Source organism: Bos taurus, chromosome 11 (genome assembly GCF_002263795.3).
Source record: "Bos taurus isolate L1 Dominette 01449 registration number 42190680 breed Hereford chromosome 11, ARS-UCD2.0, whole genome shotgun sequence".
Lineage (NCBI taxonomy): Eukaryota > Metazoa > Chordata > Mammalia > Artiodactyla > Bovidae > Bos > Bos taurus.
In genome coordinates, this window is record NC_037338.1 from 2,126,079 (window position 1) to 2,153,351 (window position 27,273).

The window sequence follows — 27,273 nt, forward strand, 5'->3', positions numbered from 1 at the left end:
TGGGAAAGCAGCCGCCTGCCCCCAGGAGGGCCCTGCCTGGGCTCTGAGCAGGCAGCACGTGGGCCCCACTGACACCCGGCCACACGGCATCAGTTGAGAGAGGCCCCAACCGCGGAGCCCAAGCCCCTAAAAATAGCTGCAGGCAAAAAGCTGAAACCTCTTTGGAGAGGAAAACCTTGCTGAGAGCCAGGCTTAATCAATAACCACCCAGCTCGGCTTCCAAGGCCAAGGGCAGCTGACCGGAAAGTGAGAGAGAAAGCCCCTGGACCGGCCGGGGTAATAACCCGAGATTCCGCTCAGCTTCCCTTTATGCTTGCATCCAGCCCGGCTCACTGACATCAGGCCCGGGCGGGGCGGCCCAAGGGCATCGCCAGCTCTGTGCCCACAGGGGCCCCACCCTCCCTGGACCACGCCTGTAGTGTGCCTGTGAGCTCACAGTGTTTTCGGCTTTTCTGTTTTCAGTTCTGCCTGCACAGGGTAAAATTATAGTCGGCCCAAAGGAGTCAATAGGGAGCATTCACTCTTCTCCCTGGTCCCACCCCAGCCTCCACCATGACCAGGTTCTTGCGTGTCCTGTGAGAGGCACCTGAGGCTCCTGGGAGTGAAGTGCCAGAAGCAGCTGTGTGGCCCACCCAAGCAGGGCTTTGATGAGGGTGTCTCTTGTTCAGGAGTCGGATGACCAGACCACTTAGCGAGGCCCTGGCACAGTACCGGCTGTCAGGAAGGCCTCTGTCAAGCTCCTGTGGTCCCTGCTCTCACTGTGGTCCCTTGGACGTGGTCGATGGTGGATCTTTGTTGGGGGTGCGGGTGCTGATCCCCTTCTGCTAGGCACCGTCTCAGAAGGTTGTGCATCTCTGGCATGAAATCAATTTCTCAGGTTCCTTCCAGGGAAGTTTGTTTACCTTGAGGACCGTCTTCCTTGTTCACCTGCAGGATCTTGATATCAGAGCTCTGCTCTAGGAAGCCTTTTTGGAGTCTACCTCTCAGGGACCTTCCACTGGGCAGGGCCTAATTTTGGGTGCACCACAGTGGGGACCCCTGTGGTCAGGAAGAATCTGGAGGGGGTGGGGTGGGGGGACATTCAGCCCACCTCGCTGCCTCAGACCAAACCTCTCAACGTGCCCTTAAAACCAAAAGTCAGGGGGCTTCCTTGGTTGTCCAGTGGTTAAGAATCCAGCTTCCAGTGCAGGAGACGTGGGTTCGATCCCTGGTCAAGAAACTAAGATCTCACTTGCTGTGGGGCAACTAAGACCCAATGCAGCCAAAAATAAAAATAAATATATGAATATTTTAAAACAAAACAAACCAGAAAGTCAGATCTGCTAATTAATATTTACAACGATTCAAATCCTTTTGTATATTCTTGAGATAAGACACATGTTAACTAGAATTTATTGATATGGTAGCTATGGCAAACCTAGACAGCATCTCAAAAAGCAGAGACATCACTTTGTGGACAAAGGTCTGTATAGTCAAAGCTATGGTTTTTCCGGTAGTCATGTGCAGATGTGAGAGTTGGACCATAAAGAAGACTGAGCGCTGAGGAATTGATGCTTTGGAACTGTGGTGCTGGAGAAGACTCTTGAGAGTCCCTTGGACTGCAAGGAGATCAAACCAGTCAATCCTAAAGGAAATCAACCCCAAATATTCATTGGAAGGACTGATGCTGAAGCTGAAGCTCCAATCCTTTGGCCACCTGATGCAAAGAGCTGACTCATTGGAAAAGACCCTGATGCTGAGAAAAATTGAGGGCACGAGGAGAAGGGGGCGACAGAGGATGAGATGGTTGGATGGCATCACCAACTCAATGGACATGGGTTTGAGCAATATCCAGGAGGTGGTGAAGGATGGGAAAGCCTGGCGTGTTGCAGCTCTTGGGATTGAAAAGAGTCGAACATGACTTAGAGACTGAACAACAGATTTGACTTCTTTTGCACTGGGAAAATGAACTGATGTTTGAAATGGTTTTACAATATTTTTTTAATTAAAAGAACACTCTGGAAAGTACTAAATACTTGTAACTTATAAACACCAACTTTTGATGTAGTAAGTATGCCTCAATCATATGTGTGCTTAATGGGATTATATGGATTTTTTTGGCTGTGCTGGGTCTTCACTGCTGTGCAGACTTTTCTCTAGCTGTGGCAAGCAGGGGATACTCTGTAACTGCAGTCCGTAGGTATCTTATCGCAGAGGCTTCACTTGTTTCAGAGGACGGGCTCTAGGCTCCTGGGCTTCAGTAGTGGTTGCAAATGGGCTCAGTAGTTGCGGTTCCTGGGCTCTAGAGCGCAGGCTCGGTAGTTGTGGTTCCTGGGCTCTAGCGCAGGCTCAGGAGTTGCGGTTCCTGGGCTCTAGAGCGCAGGCTCAGGAGTTGTGGTTCCTGGGCTCTAGCGCAGGCTCAGTAGTTGTGGTTCCTGGGCTCTAGCGCAGGCTCAGTAGTTGTGGTTCCTGGGCTCTAGAGCGCAGGCTCAGGAGTTGCGGTTCCTGGGCTCTAGAGCGCAGGCTCAGGAGTTGTGGTTCCTGGGCTCCAGCGCAGGCTCAGTAGTTGCGGTTCCTGGGCTCTAGAGCGCAGGCTCAGGAGTTGCGGTTCCTGGGCTCTAGAGCGCGGGCTCAGGAGTTGCGGTTCCTGGGCTCTAGAGCGCAGGCTCAGGAGTTGCGGTTCCTGGGCTCTAGTGCGCGGGCTCAGGAGTTGCGGTTCCTGGGCTCTAGCGCAGGCTCAGTAGTTGCGGTTCCTGGGCTCTAGCGCAGGCTCAGTAGTTGTGGTTCCTGGGCTCTAGAGCGCAGGCTCAGGAGTTGCGGTTCCTGGGCTCTAGTGCACAGGCTCAGTAGTTGCGGTTCCTGGGCTCTAGCGCAGGCTCAGTAGTTGCGGTTCCTGGGCTCTAGAGCGCAGGCTCAGGAGTTGCGGTTCCTGGGCTCTAGAGCGCAGGCTAAGGAGTTGCGGTTCCTGGGCTCTAGAGCGCAGGCTCAGGAGTTGCGGTTCCTGGGCTCTAGAGCACAGCCTCAGTAGTTGTAGGGCACGGGTTTAGCTGCTCATTGGCCTGTGGGGTCTTCCTGGACCAGGGGTTGAACCCGCGTCTCCCGCCGTGGCAGATGGATTCTTCACCACCGAGCTACCAAGGAAGCCCAGATTTCTTATCTTTTGTTAAAATATGTATACTCAGTGGACCAAAACAATATCAAAGTATGTATATGTTACTTAAATATATATATATCTAAATCTCAAAAAAGTGAAAGAAATACAACACCGTTCATTTTCTTCACCATACACACGAGACTTTCAGGCTCCAGTAGACTTACAGGGTGTGCTTTGAAAAACAGCATTGCCACCCGCAGACACGCCTCCTTTGTTTGGGCTGACTCTCCCTGTTTGTCTCCTTGCTGCCTGATGGTATCCTTTTATTGCTGCTTCTCAAGTGCCCAGTTGAGACGCCGTCCCTTGGCTCTGCACGAGTGAGGAGTTGGGTCTCCCGCGCACTCACACACACCTTGCCCATCCCCTGGCTTTCTCTTGGTTTTCTCCTGACGGGAATTTGTTCCCCAGCTGAGCCTGTCAGTGAACTGTGATTACGTTTCCCTTGCCTGCACAGATTTTTCTTTTGCCTACAGTTAATAGTCATTTGGCTGGCGTCTGGCATCACCGACTGGATGGATGTGAGTTTGAGCAAGTTCCGGGAATTGGTGATGGACAGGGAAGCCTGGTGTCCATGGGGTCGCAGAGATTCGGACACGATTGAGCGACTGAACTGAAGTGAACTGTGACCTTACCAGTAATTCACCCTTGACTCTTTTCCTGTTGTCTCAATGAACATCTCCCTAGCCTCTGACCAGCTCCATCATCGTGGTGCTGATTGTCCTCTGTGGACCTGTTCTCCTCTCTCCTGGATTGGGTCTCCTGGTTCTGGACTCCTTCATCTTCTTCCTTGCTTTACTTTTTCTGCAAAAGCATGGGAGGTGCTGTGCTCATTTGCTTTGGTCGTGTCTGAAGCACGACTGTGACCCCATGGACTGTAGCCCACCAGGCTCCTCCGTCCGTGGGATTTCCCAGGCCAGAATACTGGAGTGAGTTGCCATACCTTCCTCCAGGGGATTTTCCTGATCAAACCCTCGTCTCCTGGATTGCAGGCACATTCTTTACCGCTGAGCCACCAGGGAAGCTCCTTTCAAAAGCGTATCTTCCAGGAATTTCCTGCAAAAGGCTGCCTGGGAGGTCATTTCTGAGCCTTAGACACCTGCGAGTACCTTTGTTCTGTCCTCCGTCTTTCTGTTTGTTTTTAAATTTTATTTGGCCCATCTCAGCTGTGGCATGCGGGCTTAGTTGCTCTGCAACATCTAGGATCCTAGTCCCCTGACCATGGATCGAGTCTGTGGCCCCAGCATTGCAGGGCGGAGACTTAACCTCTGGAACACCAGGGGAGTCACTCCGTTCTCACTCTTTTTGACCTGTTGTGTGGAACCGGAGCCCCGGCAGAAGCTGTTTCCTACTGATTCCTGGTCCTGTGGACAGGACCTGATTTGGTGATTGTTGTAGTTTCGGTTTGGTTTTGTTCTTCTCTCTGGAAGCTCATAGGATCCTGTCACTGCACCCGTTTTCTGAAATGGCTTGTGATGGCCCAGCCACACCTCGGGCTTTTTGCCCTCATTGTTAGGTCCTTGGCAGGACCTAGACAATCACAGCCTTCCCCTTCATCCCCTCGTGGGCACGCCCCCTCCATTTCCTCAGCCTCTTCCTGGAACTCCTGCTGGTCGAGTTTCAGTCCCTCTGGAGTGGACTGCTCGTTATCTGCTTTTCTCTTCTCTTTTCCAGTTTGGCCTTTTCAGGCTGCTTTATGGAAGATTCCACGTGCTTTTCTAACCCTTCTTCTGAGTCTGTCATTTTCTTTTCTCATTTTTAATTCCCAATAGCTCTTTCTTGTTCCCAGTGCGGACTTGAAAAAAAAATAAATAAACACACAACCTGAGTTGTTAAATCGCCAAGTCATATCCGACTCTTGGCAACCCCATGGACTATAGCCTTCCAGGCTTCCCTGTCCATGGAATTCTCCAGGCAAGAATACTGGAGTGGGTTGCCATTTCCTTCACCTGGGTATCTTCCCAACCCAGGGCTCGAACACACATCTGCATTGGCAGACACTGAGTCATGAGCTTCTCATAAAAAAAAAAAACAACAACAACAAAACTACAACCTGAGAGTTGTGAGTTAAGTTTCATTTGGGGACAAAAATGAGGACTATAGCCAAGGAAGCAGCACTTGAGATAACTCTGAAAAGCTGCTCCAAAGAGGTAAGAGGTGGTGGTGGTGGTGCTCAGTCGCCCAGTGTCTCACTCTTCATGACCCCATGGCCTGCAGCACACCAAGCCTCCCTGTCCCTCACCATCTCCCAGAATTTGCCCAAGTTCGTGTTTACTGCATCAGTGATGCTGTCCAGCCGTCTCATCCTCTGACACCCTCTTCTCCTTCTGCCCTCGATCTTTTCCTGCGTCAGGGACTTTTCCAAAGAGTTGTCTGTTCCAATCGGATGACTAAAACACTGGAGTTTCAGCATCAGTCCTTCCAGTGAACATTCAGGGTTGATCTCCCTTAAGATTGACTGGTTTGATGTCCTTGCTGTCCAAAGGACTTTCAGGAGTCTTCTCCAGCACCACAGTTCAAAAGCATTGGTTCTTTGGCATTCTGCTTTCTTTACGGTCTAGCTCTCACAACTGTACGTGACCACTGGGAAGACCATAGCCTTGACTGAAAGTGAAAGTGAAGTCACTCAGTCGTGTCCTACTCTTTGCGACCCCATGGACTGTAGCCTACCAGGCTCTTCCATCCATGGGATTTTCCAGGCAAGAATACTGGAGTGGGGTGCCACTGCCTTCTCCAGCATAGCCTTGACTATACTGACCTTTATCGGCAGGGTAATGTCTCTGCTTTTCAGCACACTATGTTTGTCATCATTTTCCTGCCAAGAAACAATCGTCTTCTGATTTCATGGCTGCAGTCACCGTCCACGGTGATTTTGGAGCCCAAAAGAGGAAATCTGTCACTATGTCCACCTTTTCCCCCTCTATTTGCCATGCGGTAATGGGGCCGGATGCCATGATCTTAATTTTTAAAAATTATTCAGTCTTAAGCTGGCTCTTTCACTCTCCTGCTTCACCCTCATCAAGAGGCTCTTTAGTTTCTCTTCACTTTCTGCCATTAGAGTGGTATAATCCACACATCTGAGGTTGTTGATGTTTCTGATGTGGGTCAGCATATATGTGATTTTGGTGAAGGGGGAGTACACGAAATCAAGCACATATTTTTTGCAGAAGGTTTCTGATAGTCACGGGCTTCCCTGGTGGCTCAGATGGTAAAGAATCTGCCTGCAATGCAGGAGACCCAGGTTCTATCCCTGGCTTTGAAATATCCCTGGAGAAGGGAATGGCTACCCACTCCAGTATTCTTGCCTGGGAAATCCCATGGACAGAGGAGCCTGGCAGGCTACAGTCCTTGGGGCTGCAAAGAATCGGACACGACTGAGTGATTAACACTTTCAATTTCTGCTAGTCACAAGGAGCAGTCACCATGAAGGATTTTAGTGCTTTTCTAGAAATAAGGAGATACAAGAGTCAGACTCATAAAACTGGCTCCTGAAAATACACCTAACTGTCTGAAGACCTGTCCCACCAGTTTTTCCCAGAGCACAGAGTGCCTCATTCCTGCTCTCCACCCTGAACTCTTTTCAGCGGGTGTTGAAAATCAGCAGCTGCGGCAGCACATGATTTAATCCTTGGAGAGATGGATGGCAAGTGCCAATTTGTAGTTGACATCAAGTATTCCTTTTTAATAGCACCCTATTCTTATTGTTGTTCTTGTTATTTAGTCCCTAAGTCATGTCCAACTCTTTTGAGACCCCATGGATTGTAGCCCACCAGGCTCCTCTACTGGAGTGGGTTGCCATTTCATCCTACAGGGGGTCTTCCCGACACAGGGATCAAACCCACATCTCTTGTGTTGCAGGTGGATTCTTTCCCACTGAGCCACCAGGGAAGCCATTCTTATTGTAAGGATGCCAGATTTCTAATCCCTGAATCTAATGGTTTCTGTGAATTTTTTTTTTTGGTCCTGGAATAATTTTTGTTTCTTCAAAACTGCTTTTCTCAGTTTTCCTTAGTCTTTCTTTCTCATGATACAGGCTTCCTCTCATCCAGAAAATAAAAAATTTGAATGAGGTCCTATTGGTCCAGTGGTTAGGGCTTGACACTTCCACTGCTAGGGCCCGGATCTGACCCCTGGTTGGGGAAATTAAGATCCCACAAGGCATGTGGTGCAGCCAAAAATAAACATTAGAATTTGAGTGGGGACCAAGCCCCTTGGAGCAGGGCCTGTCCCTTCACAGTCCACTGTCCCCCACTTCCCACCTTCAGGACAGCCCCTCTCAGCTCCCTTCTTTCAGAGCAGCCTGGGAGACCCCGTGGGGCAGGAAGGGCGTTAACTTTGAACCTTCTGGAAGTGACAGGAAAGAATTGCTTTCCACCAAATGCTCCAACAAAACAGTTGAAGTTTTCACACAAAAGCCATTTGAACGTTCATGTCTTGTCACGCTAGTAATAACCTGTCCCATCTCAGACGTGACTGTGCACAGGTGCAGTGGGGCCCCGGAGCTGTTGGTTTAGTCTTTAAGGTGTAGCTTTTTAAGCACTTTGGCACGCAGACACTTGGTAACGTGACTAGTGCGCCCGCTTCACGAAAGGAGCGCCCTCAGGCTTTCTCTGTCAGCGGCAATGCATCAGATGGGTCGAATTCCCTGGTGCCCCCGTGGTTAGAACCGCACGCCTTCAGCGCTGCGGGCCTGAGCTTCATACCTGGTCAGGGAACTGAGATCTCAAAGCTTCTCAAAAAAAAAAAAAAGTCATACATTTGAATGTCTTTTCTTTGAGATGATCAACACCAGCCACCATGCCATCCCCACCACACACATGCATGCGCGCAAGCACACACACACACTCACACTCACACTCACATTGTATTCACCTGAGGGGCACCGTCCACCCGGTCTGTGATGGAGGCGCCTCACCTATACAGATGGGCACTTTAGTGGAAGCCTCACAGCAAACTGGAAATAGAATCTGGGGCCTCGGCTGTCACCCCCGCCCTTTCCCCACAGGACTTTGTGGTTGGTCTCTCCATCCTGCTGCGAGGAACAGTCCATGAGAAACTCAAGTGGGCCTTTAACCTCTACGACATTAACAAGGATGGCTACATCACCAAAGAGGTACGGGGCTGCCTGGGGAGCTGAGCGTAGCCTGGCTGCCCGCTCCGCTGCTCCACACCCCCAACCTCTTTCCTCCTCTCTCTCGCTGCCCTCATTTCCCGTTTCCCCTCCCTGTCCAAAGACAGAGCACCCAGCCCGCCCTCGGAGGGGACAGTGGCCAGGAACTCCTCTGCCAGGCTCTCGGCCTGGACACCTGGGTGTGCAGAGCATGGAGCTTGTGTGCCCCTCACCACACATCTCCATCCCCGTCAACAAGGTCCCCGATCACTGTTTCTGACTGCGAGGTCATGTGGGAGACCCAAGTGGAAAAGCTGGAGGCAGGGGTGGGAGAGCTGGCCTTGGTTCCCAGCAATCAAGGGAGGGCAGTGTGGTCCCTTAAGGTAGGGTGTCAACGGGCCCACAGTCCAGTTTTGTTTGGCCCAAACACTCTTTCTGGTGTGTAAGAAATAGTTCATATACCAAAAAAAGGAATATTTCATATACAAAAAAGAGTGTTTGGCTGGAACAAATTCTAGAGTTTGCACATAAAAACCTATCTCCAGATGCCCTGGAGAGTCAGAAGCTTGCGCTGGGTGGACTGGATGGGGCTGAGCCTATCTCTCTTTGGCCCGTACAGCCTCGCCCGCTCACCCACCTGGCAGCCAGGTTCATGCCAGCCCCTCCGCCCTCCCCTCACTCCCCCCGTAGGAGATGCTGGCCATCATGAAGTCCATCTATGACATGATGGGCCGCCATACCTACCCGATTCTGCGAGAGGACGCGCCCCTGGAGCACGTGGAGAGGTTCTTCCAGGTGAGCGCGCGGGGAAGAGGCCGCCAGAAGAGGAAGGAAGGGGCTTCTGCTCTCGGGGCCCGCTGCTCCCATGGGAGGCGCAACTTCCTCATCTGGCTGGCTGAAAGAATTAAAACCATCCCTTTGCCCCTCATCTGCTGAACCTCAACTCAGAGCAGACGGGCTCATGGATTCTGAGTCAGCTGACACCCCCCGGCCAGAGCTTCTCCCACCCCCTGCCACCCCATCTCCACCAGGGGCTTCTCTCCGAGGGGAGGGTGTTGAGGTCACTGCTCTGTGTCCGTGGGGCCTAGGGGGACCGAGGCTCCATCTCCCGCTCCTGAGGGCCCTCAGCCACTCCACCTTCCCAGCTGTCTGTCAGGGAGATGAGGGGGGTCTGTGAGCATGGGGGTGCCTGCCGGGAGGTGGCTGAGGTTGGGGGCGGGCTGGGGAGATACCAGAGTGGTTGGTGGTGTGGTGGAGGCGGCTTGAAAGGGCACTTTGTGTGGCCTGCATCCCAGGGAGGGGGCCAAGGGGACGGGTTGGGGTGGAGGGCACACGCCCGCCCAGCGCCATTCCTCAGGCCTAGGGCAGGGGGCAGCCCCAGCGGGACACAGCCTCACTGAGGGCATGGCTTGAGTTGCAGAAAATGGACCGGAATCAGGATGGGGTGGTGACCATCGACGAGTTCCTGGAGACCTGTCAGAAGGTAGGCAGCATCTAGGCTCGGAACCCCTGCGTCCCGGCCCAGCCAGTCCCCTCCTCAGCGCAGACTTCCGACGTCCACTTGCACTGTTTCACCAGTGCTCACTCCTGCCCTGCCCGCTCCTGCCAGCCCACAGCCTAGCCAGGCCACGTCCCGCAGCCCCCTCAGTGGCCCCCGTCAGAGGGGACAGACACGGGGCCCTGAGGACCGGGTCACGGCAGTGGGAAGGAGCCTGGAGTGCCCCCCTGGCATCGCGGCTAAACCGTCCTCTGCAGAGCGCTTTCAGGGGACAGGACGCTGGGCCTCCACCCGCCTCCCTCCCCTCAGCTGCCCTGGCTGCATCTGGGTGGGTGGTGGTTGTCTATCAGTGGGTTAACAGCTCCCAGACGGACTGGCCATCAGACCCTGGAGCTGGACACAGGCTCTACATCACTGGCTCCTCCTTCATCCAATGAGATGGGCAGAGTCCTCGGAGGGTCACAGGTCCCTAATGAGACTTTGAGCACGGTGAGGCTGGAGATGGGCGCCGCCCAGGGCTGACCAGGCCTCTGGTCCTCTCTCTCCACGCAGGACGAGAACATCATGAGCTCCATGCAGCTGTTCGAGAACGTCATCTAGGACTTGTGCATGGGGAAGGTGGGGGGATCCCTGAGTGGCTGTCGCCACCTCTGCCCCCAAAGAAACCTCAGTCCTGCCGGGAGCAACCTCCATGAGAAACTTTTTTCTAATATATTTGCACAAAGTGAATAGTTTGCTCCACACACACACACAAACACCCCCCACACACACACACACCCTTCATCTGGGCTGGCAGGTGGGGGGACAGAGATGAGAGAGGGGCTGGGTCTGGCTGGGAGCTGAGTCCAGGGAACACGTGCCACACAGCTCCCAGAACCCCATTCCCAGGCCTCTTGGGTGGACAGCTGAAAGAGAGGCATCTTCAGGCCGCTGGCTGCTGGGTCATCCACAGATGAGGGTCCAGCCTGCAAAGCTAAGGCCCCAGCCCTGTGAGCCCACTTGCCCGCCCCTCCTTCTGCCACCCCTTCTTTCCCACTACACTCACATGTCAGGCCCCGGGGGCTGTGCTGACCTGCTTGTCCCCCAGCTACTCCCTGCCCACCGACGACCCTTCCAGAATGGCCCTCAGCTCAGGACCCCAGAGGGGCAGCGCAGGGTCAAGGGAATTCGGACCAGGAAAGAGGTGGCACTTAGAGCCTGCTGCTCCTGGAAAACGCTTCCCTGGTGTCAGGACACCCACCGTCCACTGAGCTTGTGTGAGCCCCAGTGGGGACACACCAGCAGGCACTGTTCCCCACCCAGTAAGGGGGCTTCCAGTCTGGGGACTGGGTTCTTGGTGGGAATCTGACGGGACCTCTCTGCCAAGGCCGCCTCCCTTGCTCCAGCTGGCTCAGTGAGGGCACAACAGGAGGAGCTGCCCACAGCCCTCAGCCACCCAGGTCGTCATTCAGGGGTCCTGAGAAGAGGTCCCAGGGCTCAGGGCCTAGCAGCCAGGGAGCCCAGGGGGGCCAAGCAGGCCTGGGAAGGGGCTTCTCTCTCCTGTTGGCCCCCATCTCCCTTGCCTCCCCGCCCCCAGCTTGGATGAGCTCCCCTCTTCGTGGTTAGGGTCCTGGAGCCATGTGGCCGCCCCTCCACACACAGGCTCACCCAACCCCATGCGCAAAGCACAAGTGCCCCCAGAAGCTCAGGCTGCAGCCCATGAGGAGAGCCAGAGACTGTCTGCTTTCCAAGGCAAGGCCCTCCAGGTGGGCTGAGGCTTGGGCCCCACCAGCCCGCATCAGGAGGCCCCCGGGGTTCTGTGGGGAGTCAGTTCTGTGCCTCTGAGCAGTGTGTGTGTGTGGGGGGTGGCTTGAGGCCCCCCCCACCCCACCCCCAACTCTCCGAGCCCAGCCCAGCTCACCAACATTCAAAAGCACAAACCCCAGGGATTCTGCTTGGCCGGGTACTGCCCTGAGGACAGAGGCAGACGTCGGCCGGAGCCCAGCGCCGCTAAGGGGCGCGGGGCCGAGGGGCAGGTCACCAGAAGCCGGCGGGAGCGGGAGCGGGGCTGCTCCCTCTGGCCCAGGCCGCCCGGGAGGGGCGCAGCCTCAGGCAGCACGGCAGTCCCAGAACATTCCCGGTCATACATTCCATCGGCTGCCGCCCCCGGTCTCTGCCCGGACCTGGCCTGAAGATGAGCGGGGACCGGGCGGCCGAGGCCGTGGAGATGGGCTGGCTCAGCCACGGGGACCCCTGGGCGCCACACATGGGCGACCCCCTTGGAGTTGCACTGACAACCCACCTCCAGTCTGACTGGGGCCCCTCCCCGTCCCCAGGGAGGAGGGCATCAGCGTTCCCTGGCTCAGGGATCTTCTCTCAGCCCCCACTCCCGGCCCTCAGCCCAGCCCTCCCTGCTGGCGAGGCTTTGCTTCTGAGGGCCTGAGGCCAAAGCAGAGGGCCACCACGCTCTGCCCTCCCCACCTTGGCCTTGGGCTGCACATGCCCCCGGAGGGGTCTGCCTCCCATGCTGGGACGCGGGCTGGCCGCATGTCTGCATGGCAGAAGTGTCTCCCTTGGGCGCGGCCGAGGAGAGTGGTGCCTGTTCTCAGCGCCCACCAGTATTCAGGCCTGTATATTTTAATAAAATAAACCTGACAAAGGAGAGCGATTCTTGGTGGCTTTATCCTGACTCTTCGTCCAGCCTCTCCCATCCCTGCTGCTGTTAGCCAAGGCTGCTGCCCAGAGATGAGCTGGTAAATGTTTAACATTCCCTGAATTGTCCAAGATCCCAGCGTACGATCACTGAAAGCAGAGTCAGGAAGAAAGGCCCACGGTTCGGAAGCCTCTGTGAGATGCTCCAGCCCTCCAGCCTATATACAGAGCCGTGGGGTAGCGTAACTCCTTGAGGTGCCGTTGTGTTTCGTTCACAGTTTTTTTCTTCCAGCTCCAAGAAGTCATTTCTGCATATCCCCTTGGCTAGAGGGTGCAGGTCACAGGGCAGAACCAGAATTTGCCTGAAGACATCTCCCTTTCTTGGTTTTAGTTTCAAAAATCTAAACTCAGTGCGGATTATGCCAGGAGAAGGGCAATGAGAAGCTTCGGGGAGGAGAAGTGAAGAAGTCAAAAATGCAAGTGTGAGTCGCTCAGTTGTATCCAACTCTCTGCAACCCCACGGACTATGGCCCACCAGACTCCTCTGTCCATGGGATTCTCCAGGCAAGAACACTGGAGTGGGTTGCCATGCCCTTCTCCAGGGATCAAAGCCAGGTCTCCTGCATTGGAGGCAGATTCTTTACTGTCTGAGCCACCAGGGAAGCCCCAACTCAGGGACGGAGGTTCTGAGCGTCTGGCAGCGCTTCAAGGGCCAGACCCCAAGCCATGTGACGTCACCTCCACTGTGAACACAGACCTCATCCTCCATGAGTCACCCAATTTGGCTGACTCGATTTGGTAGGAGCCCCGTCCTACCACCAGACACACCAAAGGCTGCAGGCTACCGGACTCCCAGGGTCCGGATACCATCCAGGCAGGGGAGCCCTGACCTTGCTGCCTAGGATGGGCTGTCTTGCTGCTGCACAGGCTGGTCCCTGCACTGAGTGCACCTGCCCTGGCCACAGCCTTTTGGGCACAGATGGGGAAGCTGTTAAGACAACCCTCAGCCATTGAAGAGTGGAGCCCCGGCTTGGACCCAGGCAGGGGGCTGCAGGCCAGGTGTAAGCACTGAGGTGCCCACTTCATGGTCGCCCACAGAGCTCAGCGAGCTGTGCCGTGTCTCCAAGGCCCACGTCTCTAAAGCACGGGGCCCACGCTTTGATTCTGGGGCTTTCTATTCTCTCTTAAGCCTGTCAGTTTACCTGGCTGAGCCTCAGTTACATTATCTGTAAAATGAGCAGAAAAACAATCCTCTGGAACTTCCCTGGTGGCCCAGCAGTTAAGACTTTACCTTCCAGTGCAGAAGCCACAGGACACTCGGGTTCAATCCCTGGGTCGGGAAGATCCCCTGAAGAAGGAAATGGCAACCTGCGCTCCAGTCTTCATGCCTGGAGAATCCCATGGACAGAGGAGCCTGGGGTGGCAGAGAGTTGTACACAACTGAGCACACACACACAGTTATAAACACGGGCATCCTTCCTTCTTGTCCTACCGAAAAAGTTTTCATGAAAATGAAGTTTTCATGCATTTTTTTCCCCTTTCTATCAGAGAGTGACTCATACCAATAAACCACCAGAGGACGTACAGACATTTCAGAAGTTTCCAGGGGCTGCAAATGAATCTGTGATGGTCCTCAGTTTCCCTGGTAACCCCAAGGCCCATTTAGGAGTCAGCCAGCTAAGGAAGGGCAGGCAGACAGAGCCATCAGTGTCCCCCCCCTCCTGCCACCACTCACTGCGTGGCCATGCTGACCTGCCCAGGGTCCTGAGCCAGCACTTAGCATCCCATGTCCCTGCTTGACTCACAAACCTTTATAGAATGGGAGGGGAAAGGGCCACAGGCATTGAGTAAGGCACCCATACCCTTCCTCCACCCAGCTCTGCAGCACAACTTTCCAGGGCAATGACCAGTCTGTGATTTAGAAGATCTGTGGTTCCTCTTCCTCTTCCATCTGTGGTTTTGTGTGTGAATGCGTTTATTTGCTCAGTCGTGTCCAACTCTTTGGGACCCCATGGATTGCAGCCCCCCAGGCTCCTTTGTCCATGGGATTCTCCAGGCAAGAATACTGGAGGGAGTTGCCATTTCCTTCTCCTGGTGATCTTCCCAACCCAGGGATTGAAACCAAGTCTCCTGCATTGGCAAGCGGATTCTTTACCACTGAGCCAAGTCCTTCTCTGTCCATTTGTTCAGTCGCTGTGGAGTTTGACTCTTTGCGACCTCATGGACTGCAGCATGCCAGGCTTCCCTGTCTCTCACCATCTCCCAGAGCTGCTCAAACTCATGTCCATTGAGTTGGTGATGCCTCCAACCATCTCATCCTCTGTGGCCCCCTTCCCCTGCTTCTGTCCATCACCTCTGGTTCCAAGTGCTATGCTTCCAATCTACCACCAGGGGGCGACAGCACCACACACCTGCCTCCACTGATTTCCTGCTCTCAGGTCCCCTGGGAAGCTTCTTGGAAGGGAAGCTACTTGTCATTTCTTTTAAGATCCTGAAGACAGTTTCATATGCCAGCCTTTCTCCACTGGGTGCTGGGAGCAAGACATACTATCGGCCCTATTTTATTAACTAGGACACATAACTCTCATGAGACTGCATAACTGTTACCACACAGAGCTGACTTCATTCCAAACCAAAGCACAGTGTACATTTGGATTAGTCAGGCTAGACTTAATCTATTAGGCTCCCCCCCTCCCCTTTTCTCTCCTTCTCTCTCTTTTTTTTTTTTTTTTTTGGCTGCCCGGCATGAAGGATCTTAGTTCTCCAACAGGGATCAAACCCATGCCTCCTGCAATGGAAATTCAGGGTCTTAACCACTGGGCCAGCCAAGGAAGTCCCAAGGCTTTTGAAAATCCTGAAAAGAAGCTTGAAGAGCGCACTCAGTCCCTTCCCAGGGGAAGTCTAGAAGGCTGAGCAGGAGACAGCACTGCAGGAGAAATACTGGGCTGTCTAAGACCCCAAGTGTCTGTTCGGGTGGGATTCCTGTCCACCAGGCAGGGACGTCCCTGTGACCTTCTTCCCTGCTCCTTCCAAGTTCCAAGTTCCCAGGTCCACACAAAAGGAGGCATTATCCTCCCTCTAGTCAATGCTATCCACACACCGGGTGTGGGCCGTGTTGTGAGGAGACCACAGTGGACAAGCCACAGGCTCTGCCTTCAGGAAACTCGAGTCTGTGGGGTCACCAAAGGCAGAAACGCCCAAGGCAGTGATTCGGGCCATGAGGGAAGCTGTAGGCTGGGAACCAAGCTCGCCGCAGAGGACTGCAGGGCGCTGGGGCTTCCCATAGACCTGTGAATAAAACAAGAGGAAACAGATTCCAGGCGAGAAGTTGAGGAGCCTGCCACAGAGTAATGGGGCATCCCTGATGGCTCAGCAGTAAGAAAAAACACCTGCAGTGCAGGAGCCACAGGAGACACAGGTTCAATCCCTGGGTCGGGAAGATCCCTGGAGGAGGAAATGGCAACCCACTCCAGTATTCCTGCCTGGAGAATCCCATGGACAGAGGAGCCTGGTGGGGTTGCAAAGAGTTGGACATGACTGAGCAACTGAGCATGCACTCATCAGTGCGGTATTCGGGCCACCTGCTCACAGTGCTTGGAAACCTTTATTCCTTCGTCTGTCCATCTTCCCTCATGAACACAGTCCAGACCAGAGCCATGCCACTGAGTCAGGAGGACTCTGAGACTTCATATAGGCCCTCCCTGAGCCAGGTTTTGTCATCCTAACATGGTCCCTGTTCTTTTCACTGCCCCCATCAAATTTCCACCTTAGGCAAGCCCCCAAGGCCATGGACACAGCTGCCAGCCCTCCGGCCGACTCACAGGGGGGCCCTGGCCCTTTGGGTGAGGGGAGCGGCAGGCCCAGCCAGCTCTGATGTCACGTGGTCAGCTCAGAGCACAGGACTTTGTCAGAAGCCGCTGGGTACACAGAGAAAGTACAGGCTCGAGCTGCCTGCAGGATGCGCTTTTCGGGGTTCAGAAACTGGAGAGGAGAGTGGGGTATAGGTGGGGCCCGATGCATCAGGAGTGGTGCTTGTGGCCAGAATGGAAGTCATCCTGGCCAAGATGAGGGGGCCTGGGAGAAACCGCTTAGCTTGTGGCCAGAGCTTAGCCCATGCTTCTTGAGTGGCTCAGTGGGTAAAAAATCTGCCTGCAGTGCAGGAGACAAGGGTATGATCCCTGGGTCCGGAAGATCCCTGGAGAAGGGAATGGCTACCCACTCCAGTATTCTTGCCTGGGAAATCCCATGGACAGAGGAGCCTCGCGGGCTATAGTCCACATCGGGTCACAAGAGCCGGACATGACTTAGTGGTAAACCAGAGCTGAGAGGTCCCAGAGGAGGGACAGTGTAAGGGGAGTGGGCCGGGCAGGAAGGCCCAGTGTGGCCCTAGAAGATATTCAGGGCCTCTCAAGCACAGCCCTCTCTTGGGTGGTGATGACACCAGTCAGGGCTCCATCCAACCTAAAACTGTCCCCTTGACAGCTGCCCTGACTAGGAAGGGCTGCCCGTCTTAGAACTGGGCTCCTTGCCAACTGCTATGTGCCTTTTTTTTTTTTTTTTCTGGCCTAGCCGTGTGGCATGCAGGATCTTAATTCCCTGACCAGAGATGGAACCCATGTCCCCAGCATTGGAAGCATGACGTCTTGGCCACTGGACCACCCGGGAAGTCTCACTCTTTATTCTGTCTGTTCCTCCAGCAGGAAAGCCCAGCTTCCCTCTGACTCACCTGCCACTGCCCTACCTGCCTTTGCTCTTACACCTCGTCCTGGGCACAGGGTTCACCTCTCTTGAACCCCTGTGGATGCATGATCTTTGTCTGCCCATCCATCCCTCCCCGACATGACCCCTCTGTTCCCCTGGCAAGAAAAGGCCTTTGGGAACTTCCCTCCTGCTGACGTGGGTGTCTGGGGGCAATGAAGACCAGCCGATTGGACATCAGTCTTCAGCCTCCGCAGACACGCCCTCTTCTCCTGGCCACGCCCCTCAGTCTTGCCTGGGGACCCCTCCGCTCTCTATCTGTACAGTCTTGGAGTTCACCTGACCTCCAAGGCCAGCCCAAGCCAGCTGGTGCATTAGCTACCCCCACAACTCTGGGGCAGGAGTGGGGGCACCCCTTCCCAGGGAAAGCTGACAAGGCCCCAGGGAGACCTCTGCTGCTGGGAATGCTTGGGAAAGACACTGTTCCCTCACCGAAGCCGGGAGGTGAGCCCTAGGGCTGTGGCGGCCATTTTGCCACTGTTAGGAGCTGCGGGAATGGAGGCGCGAGGAAGGGAGGGGTGAAGAGGAGAAGATTGCAGGGTTAGGGGGACGGGTCAGCCCTTGAGCTCAAAAGCAAACTGCACCTTAAGCAAGTGCCCCCCTCAGTCTCTAGACCCTTCACTCGTAAGAGCTCCAGCCTCCCCACAAAGCCAGTTAAAAAAAAAAAGTGGGCTGACAGGCACTTTCAGCTGAAAAGTTCTCCACTGCTACAGCCCCTCATGTCAGGCTCAGCTGCGGGTGGTGAAGGTGCTTCCAAAACTCCAGTGGGCCCTGGAGCCAACATGCCCAGCCCTGTCTCCCCCGCCAGGCTGCCGGCCACCTTGCAAGCGTTTAGGCCTGGAGCCCCGCCCAGCACTGGCACTGCGGGAGGCACAGGGGGGGGTGGGGATCAGCCAGTAAAACCGCTGCGCCCAGCGGCACAGGGAAGGAGGCCATGGCAGAGAGCCCGGGTGGGCGGGGTGGCAGGTCTCAGGCCCCGAGCCTGCAGGGTCAGGGGCCAGCTCTCCCGGCACCAGGGTCAAAGTCTCTTTGAAACACTTCAGCTGGCCGGCAGCCTAGGGCATCTCAGCCAGGCTGAGCCACACTTCCCTAACCCCAAGACAACTTCTCAAAAGATAATATTCCTTCCTGATCTTGCTGTTGTTTAGCTGCTAACTCATGTCCCCACTCTTTGTGACCCCATGGACTGCAGCGTACCAGGCTTCCATGTTCTTCACCATCTCCCAGATCTCGCTCAGACTCATGTCACTTGAGTCGGTGATGCCATCCCATCTCATCCTCCATTGCCCCCTTCTTTTCCTGCCCTCAATCTTTCCCAGCATCAGGGGCCCTTCCAATGAGTCAGTTATTCGCATCAGGCAGCCAAAGCATCAGTTTTTCCAATGAATATTCAGGACTGATTTCCTTTAGGATGGACTGGTTGGATCTCCTTGCAGTCCAAGGGCCTCTCAAGAGTCTTCTCCAACACCACAGTTTGAAAGCATGAATTTTTGATCTTGTAAGGGGCCAGAGTGACACTTAGGTCTGGACGGTGTAAACTGTCAATAATATATCATTTAATGTCCAGCCCTCTGACTCAAAAAACTTGCATAACTGTGCCCTGCCTTGTAATGAGTGGAATGGTTCTCAGAACTTTCTGAGGAGCTGTTCTCAGGTTATAATTCTCCATTTGGCCTGAATAAAACTTTCCATTTTCTTTCTTGGCTGGGCTGAGGAATGTTTTCATTGACATGCGTGATATAACCAGCAGGATATTGGCCATCCAGAGGGCCCCCTGGAGTCCACCCAGAAGGGAACCAGCACAGCCCAGAGATCCCCACCAGCTTCTCGGTACTCTTCAGGTGTTCCCGAGAGTTCTCCTGATATATGGATTTCACTGTTTGAGTGAGAATCCTGAACATTTTGAGCTGCCTCACTCAAGACTTGGAGTCTCAAGGGACACCAGTACATTTCTTCAGCAGGACCTAGGGTGTTTGGGTAAGATGCCCAAGGAAACACCGGTGGCTGGATTTTTGTTAAAACTGACTTAAATCACAAAAAAAATGAGTTGATAAAACGTCTGAACAAAACTTTTGCTAGTGAAACGAGAAGCTGAATTATTCAACTCTGAAGAATGAGGGAGACCCAGTACAATCATTCGGAGACGGCAATGGCACCCCACTCCAGTACTCTTGCCTGGAAAATCCTATGGACGGAGGAGCCTGGTGGGCTGCAGTCCATGGGGTCGCTAAGAGTCAGACACGACTGAGCAACTTCACTTTCACTTTTGACTTTTATGCATTGGAGAAGGAAATGGCAACCCACTCCAGCGTTCTTGCCTGGAGGATCCCAGGGACGGGGGAGCCTGATGGGCTGCCGTCTGTGGGGTCGCACAGAGTCGGACACGACTGAAGTGACTTAGCAGCAGTACAATCGTTAAGTAAATGCTGCTCGTCCAGGGAGGAGAGAAGGGCTGGTAACCTAGCGTTCTGAGCAGCCACGATAGTTTTAGGCTGTCCCGGTGTCACTGAAGTAAGCCACAGGGGCTCTGCCCACACCCTAGCCCAGCCAAGGCTCTCTGCTTCTGCAAGGAGCTGTGGGGGAGGGTTCTTTTCCCCTTAGGGTTTAAGTAGATGAATAACGAAATCTAAGCTAAGATCTGGGCTTCCCAAGTGGCTCAGTGGTAAAGAATCCACCTGCAATACAGGAGACACAGTTTTGATCCCTGGGTTGGGAAGATCCCCTGGAATAGGAAATGGCAACCCACTCCAGTATTCTTGCCTGGAAAATTCCATGGAGCCTGGCAGCTACAGTCCGTGGGGTCGAAAAGAGTCTGACACAACCGAGCACATACACATAGTGGAGATTTACACAGCACAAGCTGCATGCGATGGCCAGTGACTGCAGAAACGGGAACGAGCTCACTGATAACTTCTCGGGATTTGATTTTAAAAAGTAAAAACAAAGGGAGGAGGAATGAGGCGTACGATGGGGAGGTGTATGCATTAGTCTACACCAGGAAGAGGCGGTTTTCCCGAGGGAGTGGGAAACACGTTTTATCCTTTTTTGATCCTTAATGTCAGGTCTCGGCCACCAGCAGGTGTATCACTTAACATGTAGTAAAATCAACACATGGGCTTCCCTGGTAGCTCAGCTGGTAAAGAATCTGCCTGCAATGCAGGAGACCCTGGTTCAATTCCTGGGTCGGGAAGATCCCCTGGGGAAGGGATAGGCTACCCACTCCAGTATTCTTGGGCTTCCCTGGTGGCTCAGATGGTGAAGAATCTGCCTGCAATGTGGGAGACCTGGGTTCAATCCCTGGGTTGGGAGGATCCCCTGGAGGAGGGCATGGCAATCCACTCCAGTATTCTTGCCAAGAGAATCCATCCCACGGACAGAGGGGCCTGGTGGGCTACAGTCCACGCAGTCCCAAAGATTCGGACATGACTGAGCGACTAAGCACAGCACAGCACAGCACAGCACAAAATCAGCATATAATGAGACTCGAGGTCTGCTGGAGGTCGGATTCATCACCATTTTGGTTGCAGCTGGTTCCATCTGGGTTTTTGTTTGTTTGTATCTATCTTCCTTTCTTCTCTCTGGATCCTTTAAAGATTTACTTTAGGGACTTCTCTGGTGGTCTGGTGGCTAAGGCTCTGAGCCTCCAATGTAGGGGGCCTGGGTTTAATATCTGGTCAGGAAAGGAGATCCTACATGCCGCAACCAAGACCCGGTGCAGCCACATAAATAAATATTTTCCCAAATATTTACATGAACTCCTGCTAAAGGCAGGGGTTGGCGGGTCTGAGCAAAGACCTGGAGCAGCTCTGGCAACAATAGGCCATGGCATGCCATGGGAAAGAGTCGAGCTGAAGGGTAACTCCTTGGGGAGCTAGGCTCAGAAGCAGCACAGGAACTGCCCTCAGAAAGTTGTTCGGATCATAACTCTCATCCGAATTAGGCCACAGAATTCATACTGGGAAATTGTGCCTCAAAGGGCAGACAGCTCCTGTGTAAACCACCACCTCTGGGATGGTCGCTGGGTTTATATATGCTTGCAAGAACTTAATTGGAAACTACAGGAAACTGGGCCCTAAAATTGCCAATTGTTTTGGGCGCCCCAAAACAGTTTTGAGTTCACAGTTAAAGCCAGCAGTCTTCTGGATCTGTGCCTGCAGGGTCTACTGGAAACAGCAGTGGTAAGCGTTTTTCATTTTTCTAAAATTAGGTTTTGTGTGTGTCCGACTCTGTGACCCCATGGACAGCGGCCCACCAGACAGGCAAGAATACTGGAGCAGGTTGCAAGGACAAATATTTTAGGGCTAGCTCCTTGGATCCTTTGAAGTGGAGAAATATCTAAATTGGTACAGTTTTTTAGAGAGCTCTCATCTTAAACTATTGTACCTTTTCTTTTGGCACCTTTTACAACTGGTATTCAGAAGCCCAAAAAACCTTCAAAATTCCAAAATAGCCTCATTGAAAGGTTTCTGTAGGAGGCTAATGAAAAAGCAGTGATCTAAAAGGTACTTACAACGTTATCTGGGCCTTCCCTGATGGCTCAGCGGTAAAGAATCTGCCCGAAATGCAGGAGACTCGGGTTTGATTGCTGGGTCAGGAAGATCCCCTGGAGAAGGAAATGGCAATTCACTCCAGTATTCTTGCCTGGGAAATCACACGGACAGAGGAGCCAGGGCTCCGTCGACGGGGCCGCAAGAAGTCAGGCAGGACTTAGCAACTAAACAGGAACAACAAAACTCTCTACTGCTCCCCTCTGTCTTCCTTTATTAGAGCACTCGCTCCAGTCATCTTCAGTCTGAATCTCCTTTCCACTCAGAAGACACTATTAAATGATTACCTTTAGAAATGGAACCACCTGAGATTGTAAGCAAGGCTGTTCAGATAAAGGCCAACTGAGGACCACAGTTAAAGAAATTCTTAAACTCAGGGAGGATCCTCAAAAGTGTTTGTAAATGGATTACCCAAATGAGAGGCCACTGATCTGAATAAACTGACCACATGTGATGTTTGGAGCCTGATAGGAATTTTGGGGGGATTAGGGGTGGGTTTTCCCTTAGGCTAAATGAGGGTAAGTAAAACAACCCAACACAGGTGAATTTGCTGTCATCGAGGAGGCCATAAACTCCGGGAGTTGGCGATGAACACGGAGGCCTGGCATGCTGCAGTCCATGGGGTCGCAGAGAGTCGCAACTGACTGAACTGAACTGAGGCAGCTTCCACTGCAGGGAGCACGGGTTTGATCCCTTGCCAGGGAACTAAGATCCCACATGCTGCATGGCATGGCCAAAAAGAAATACCATTTCATAATTAAAAAAAGAAATAAAAACAACTGTCCTTGTCTTACAAGTCTAGTCTTTATAGAACAAGAGGTGTAGCTCTAGAAATAATGCAAAGCCCACCACTCATTGTATCACAGTGAGGAAAGAAATTCTATGAGAAGGTGTATGTTTCCAGAGGTTACAAAACATATTCATAAGCACCAAGCAGGAAATCCTAATATGACATCTGGTTCACCATTACTTCTTGGTTTGTTACTAGAGATTAAAGGTTAAGAATTATAATGTATGTAACTAAAATTACTAAAATAATCAGGGAAACATTTCAATATGCAAGGAAAATGGGAAGTGCATTTTCAGTGGAAGGAGGGTGTAAGGAATGGAAAGGCATTTTCTCCTGAGATGCTGATCCCAGGTTATAATTCTCAGTTTGGCTCAAATAAAAACTTCCATCTCTTTCTTAGATCGACTGATTATTTTTTCTCTGATAGATGAGTAGGAGTGAGTCAGGTAAAGGGCTGTGGGGCGGGAGACACTCCTGCCCAGAATTAGGGGCCAGGCGGATGCAGCCAGAGCCTGGAATCGTGGGCCACGGCACGTAAATTTCTTGTCTTCCCAGCACACGTAAAGTCGCTACATTGTACTGTAGTCTAGAAAGTGTGCAGGAGCACTGTCTAAAAACTGTGCTGACTCAGTTGCTCAGTCGTGTCTGACTCTTTTGTGACTTCATGGACGGTAGTCCGCCCAGCTCCTCTGTTCGTGGGATTCTCCAGGCAAGAATCCTGGAGTGGGTTGCCATTTCCTTCTCCAGAGGATCTTCCCAATCCAGGGATCAAACTCAGGTCTCCTGTGTCTCCTGCACTGGCCGGCAGATTCTTTTTTACCACTGAGCCACCTGGGAAGCCCTATAAAAACAATGCACATATATTGATATATAAAGACTTCCTTTTTATTGAGACATGGGATTCCACATGGATGTACCACATTGTGTCTGACCCATTGTGAAGCATTTTGTTTGTTTCCATGCTTTCAGCTGCTACAAATACCACTTCCATGAATAACCATGTACAGGCATAAGGCCCACAGTACAGTTGCTGGGCTACACCATAACTGCCTCTAGTTTTTTTAAGAAATAGTCAAACAATTTTCTAGACTGGCTCTGACATTTTACATTCCCGCCAACAATGTATAAGAGATCCAGTTATCTACATCCTCTCCAGCTTGTGAGAGCGTCACTATTTTTTATTTTAGCGGCTCTAATAATTTTGCAGTGACGTCGCATTCTGGTCTCAGTGTGAATCCCGGAACCTCCTGCGATGCCAGACATGTTTCACGTGATCATGTGCCATCGGATAGCTGCTTCAGTGAGACATCTCTTCATGTCATTTACTCATGTTCTACTTATATCGGCCTTCTTCTCTGTTGATTTCTTTTTAGATCTTTTTTTAAATACATGTAGTTTACTTTTTAGCTGGGCTGGGTCTCCATCGCTGCACATGGACTCTCTCTCGCTGCAGCGAGCAGGGGCTACCCTTCCTTGCGGCGTGCAAGTCCCTGCAGTGACTTCTCTTGCTGCCGACCACAGGCTCTAGGCCCGTGGGCTTCAGTGGTTGCAGCACACAGGCTCAACAGTTGAGGCTCACAAGCTCTAGAGCTCAGCCTCAGTAGCTGTGGCACACGCCGTGGCATGTGGGTGCTTCCTGTGTCCTTTATATTGCCAAGTTGATTCTTAATGACTGGACCACTAGGGAGGCCTCTCTCTGTTGACTTTTGAGCATTCTTTGTATATCCTAGGTCTGAGTTCTTTGTCAGATATGTAGTTTGCAAATCTTTTTTCCCAATTGGTTGCTTGTTCTTTCATACTTATAGCATCCTTTTGCAGAGCAGAAGCTTTTAAGCCCATTTCATCGATCTTTTTCTTTTCTTTTATTATGCGTTTGGTGGAATGTCTATGAAACTTTTACCAAGGTTATTGAATTAGCTTTGCATTCTTGGATAAGGCCCATTTAGTCATGGCAGATGGGCTTCCCTTGTGGCTCAGATGGTAAAGAATCCACCTGCAATGTGGGAGACCTAGGTTCGATCCCTGGGTTTGGAAGATCCCCTGGAGAAGGACATGGCAACCCACCCCAGTATTCTTCCCTGGAGAATTCCAAGGACAGAGAAGTCTGGTGGGCTACAGTCCACGAGGTCACAAAGAGTCAGACATGGCTAAAGAGGCTTAACACATACCCCCAGGAGGAGCTAAGCTTACTGGTTTGAGAATTTTCTTTTCTAAAATAAGAATTTAGAGTTATACATTTCCTTCCGAATACTGTCTTAGCAGAGTCCCACAAATTTTGATACGTTATTTTTCATTTTCATTAAGTCAGCCTCCATGACACCCAAGGATCGTTGTTATAGCGGGAACTCCAGCTCCTCACATGGCCTCCACTGTGGAGGGTGACCTTGTTACTACCCAGCAGGGAGGACAGTTCAGGCTCCCCACCTGCCCTTCTCTGACCCACCCTGCTCACCACTCTGACACGGGGGAAGGGCTGAGGCACTTCATTACAGGCTGGCAAGGGTGAAAATCCAGGCTTCCTACTCTGCCTGTGCTAGTGGGCATGGGGCCACAACAGTTATTGTCTAAATTTTCTGTTTTGCAAGACTGTCCCTTTCCAGGTCCTTTGACTAAAGAGAGCAGGATTTTCTTGGGGCTTTTTGTGTCCGCACCGGTTGGCATTTCCAGTTGCCAGCTTTTTCAGCTCCAAGTATGGATATACGAGAAAAAACAGCCCAGAGAATTCACTGCTGTATCACCTCATGGCTCTGCAGACCCCGTGCCGGCCTGCCTGCTCATCTTTTTTCAGAGTCTTATGATTGCTTTGTGTAGGTTTTTAGTTGTACTTAGCAGGAGGAATAAAGACAAATGCTTCTCCATTTTTCTGGACATAGAAGTCCTCTGGCTGCTTTTCAATTTTTCTGTTTCTCACTAATATGGACTAACTTGCTTATGCTCTGCCATGACGTCATTTTCCTCGTGTGTCTTGTGTTTGAGGGTTGTTGAGTTCTTGTACACTGGGTTTACAGTTTTCATCACGTTTAGAAAAGTCTTGGTCATTACATCTTCAAATATTTTCTTTCTGTTCCCCCTTCCCTCTCCTCTACTTTGGGTCCAATTACACATATATTAAGCTGTTTGGATTTCTCCCAGAGAAATGGTCTTTCCTAATGGTCTTAAAAAAAAAAACAAAAACATCTCACTAGACCTAAGATCTGCTGGCATATTTTAAAAAATAATTTTAATATTTTTTGGTTGCATCGGGCAGCATGCAGGATTTTCATTACTCAACCAAGAATCAAACCCTCTGCAGTAGAAGAGCAGAGTTTTAAATAGTGAACTGCCAGGGAAGTCCCACTGACTTTGTGCCTCTATTTTTTTCCTTCATACGTTTTTCAGGAAGCTATCTCAGCTCCTAGAGTGCTGAACATCCTCAATATGTACATTAATTTTCTTGGCAAGAATCTTGCCTTTGTTTGTTTCCAACAATGCTGGCAGCATGCAGGGATACACTGCAGACTCAGTTCTGCTGTGGGCGAAGTCGGGGGCTTCCCTTTTTGAGCAGTGCCCTTTCCTTTCTTGTAGATTCACACGCATGTGGCCGTGTTTTCTAAAAGGCCTAGAACATTAGTTTCTCCTCGTCCTCTTTGTGTTGGTCATTTTGGCGAATTACCAGAAGATGGAGGCACCAGCCCAAAAGCTAGTGCTGTTTTAAAATTCAGCAATCTTCTTTTCTGCAACGTTGACTCTGCCTTGTAGGGTATTTGTCATCTCAGACATTGCAGTTTACATTAGTAGAAGTTTGGTTTGAGTCTTTTTTTTAATCTTCCCTTTTTCTACTTAACTTTTGAAGTTACGAGTTCCCATGTCTCACTGTTTCCGTTCCATCTCTCTGGCTCATCCTTACATGGTGGGTCTCCTGACTGGGGGTTATGCTAGGTTCTCTTTAGCACATCCCCCCACCCCCACCCCCCACCCATGACACCCCCACCCCCCACCCATGACACTCACTCGCCATGTTCCATTTATATGGGCTGCTGTCCATGGGGTCGCACAGAGTCGGACACGACTGAAGTGACTTAGCATGCATGCATGCTGACCTGCATCTTCAAGCCAGACAAAAGCTGAAGCTCCAGACCCCCTTTAATACCCTGCTGCTGCTGCTGCTAAGTCGCTTCAGTCATGTCCAACTCTGTGAGACCCCATAGACAGACACATTAAATACAATCCACCCAAAACTGAGCTCACCATCCTCTCCCCAGACACATTGCTTCCCTGGAACCCGTGTCTTGGTGAATGGCACTGCCATCTACCAGGCCAGAGACCTAGGAGTCAGCCTTACACTTCTTTCCCCTTTAATCCCACCTCCTGTCATCATTGAGGGCTGTCAGTTCTGCCTTCTCAACATCTCAGAACTTTCACTATCTCTGCCGCACACCAAGCCACCACTGTTCTCGGCTGCATCACTCTTACCCAGACACGTTTCCTTGTTCAGGAGTGGCCTGAACAAAACTTCTCAAATGCAACCCACTCCCTCTGAGGACATTCCAGTGGCCTCCTATGAGATTAGATAAGGGTCAAACTCCTTCCTAGGGCAAATAAAGCCCGTGATGGCTCCTTGATTAAGTGCTGGGACTCTAGCCCAGACCCTCTCCTATGTCTCCATATGCCAGAGGCCTGGAAAGTAAGATTGTTTGTTTAATTAAACCACTTCTCCACTAGAATACCTGTTTTCTAATAATGGAGGTTATGCCTCCCACTACCCTGTGTGCAGCCCATATGAAGACAGGGCTGTAAAAAGATGTAAAAGGCTGCACTTGGGGTCAATAT

The 27,273-nt window shown here is 52.0% G+C and overlaps 1 protein-coding gene and 1 long non-coding RNA gene across 3 annotated transcripts in view; one reads left to right on the plus strand and one right to left on the minus strand.

The window, feature by feature from the left end:
• Window positions 1–12,379, plus strand: part of KCNIP3 (potassium voltage-gated channel interacting protein 3) — a 96,144-nt gene extending 83,765 nt beyond the window's left edge. Inside the window, 4 exon segments of one of the 2 annotated variants that reach the window (NM_001075612.2) lie at window positions 8,136–8,243; window positions 8,931–9,035; window positions 9,661–9,723; window positions 10,291–10,467. In NM_001075612.2, coding sequence (NP_001069080.1) covers window positions 8,136–8,243; window positions 8,931–9,035; window positions 9,661–9,723; window positions 10,291–10,338 — 324 coding nt within the window. In that variant the 3' untranslated portion in view covers window positions 10,339–10,467. 2 annotated transcript variants of the gene reach the window in all.
• LOC132346536 (uncharacterized) lies at window positions 1,269–26,408 on the minus strand. The gene is made up of 2 exons (XR_009496359.1): window positions 21,638–26,408; window positions 1,269–13,783 (listed from the first exon to the last, which is right to left on the minus strand). It is a non-coding gene; the product is annotated as an uncharacterized lncRNA (long non-coding RNA).
• Window positions 26,409–27,273: the final 865 nt, after the last annotated feature.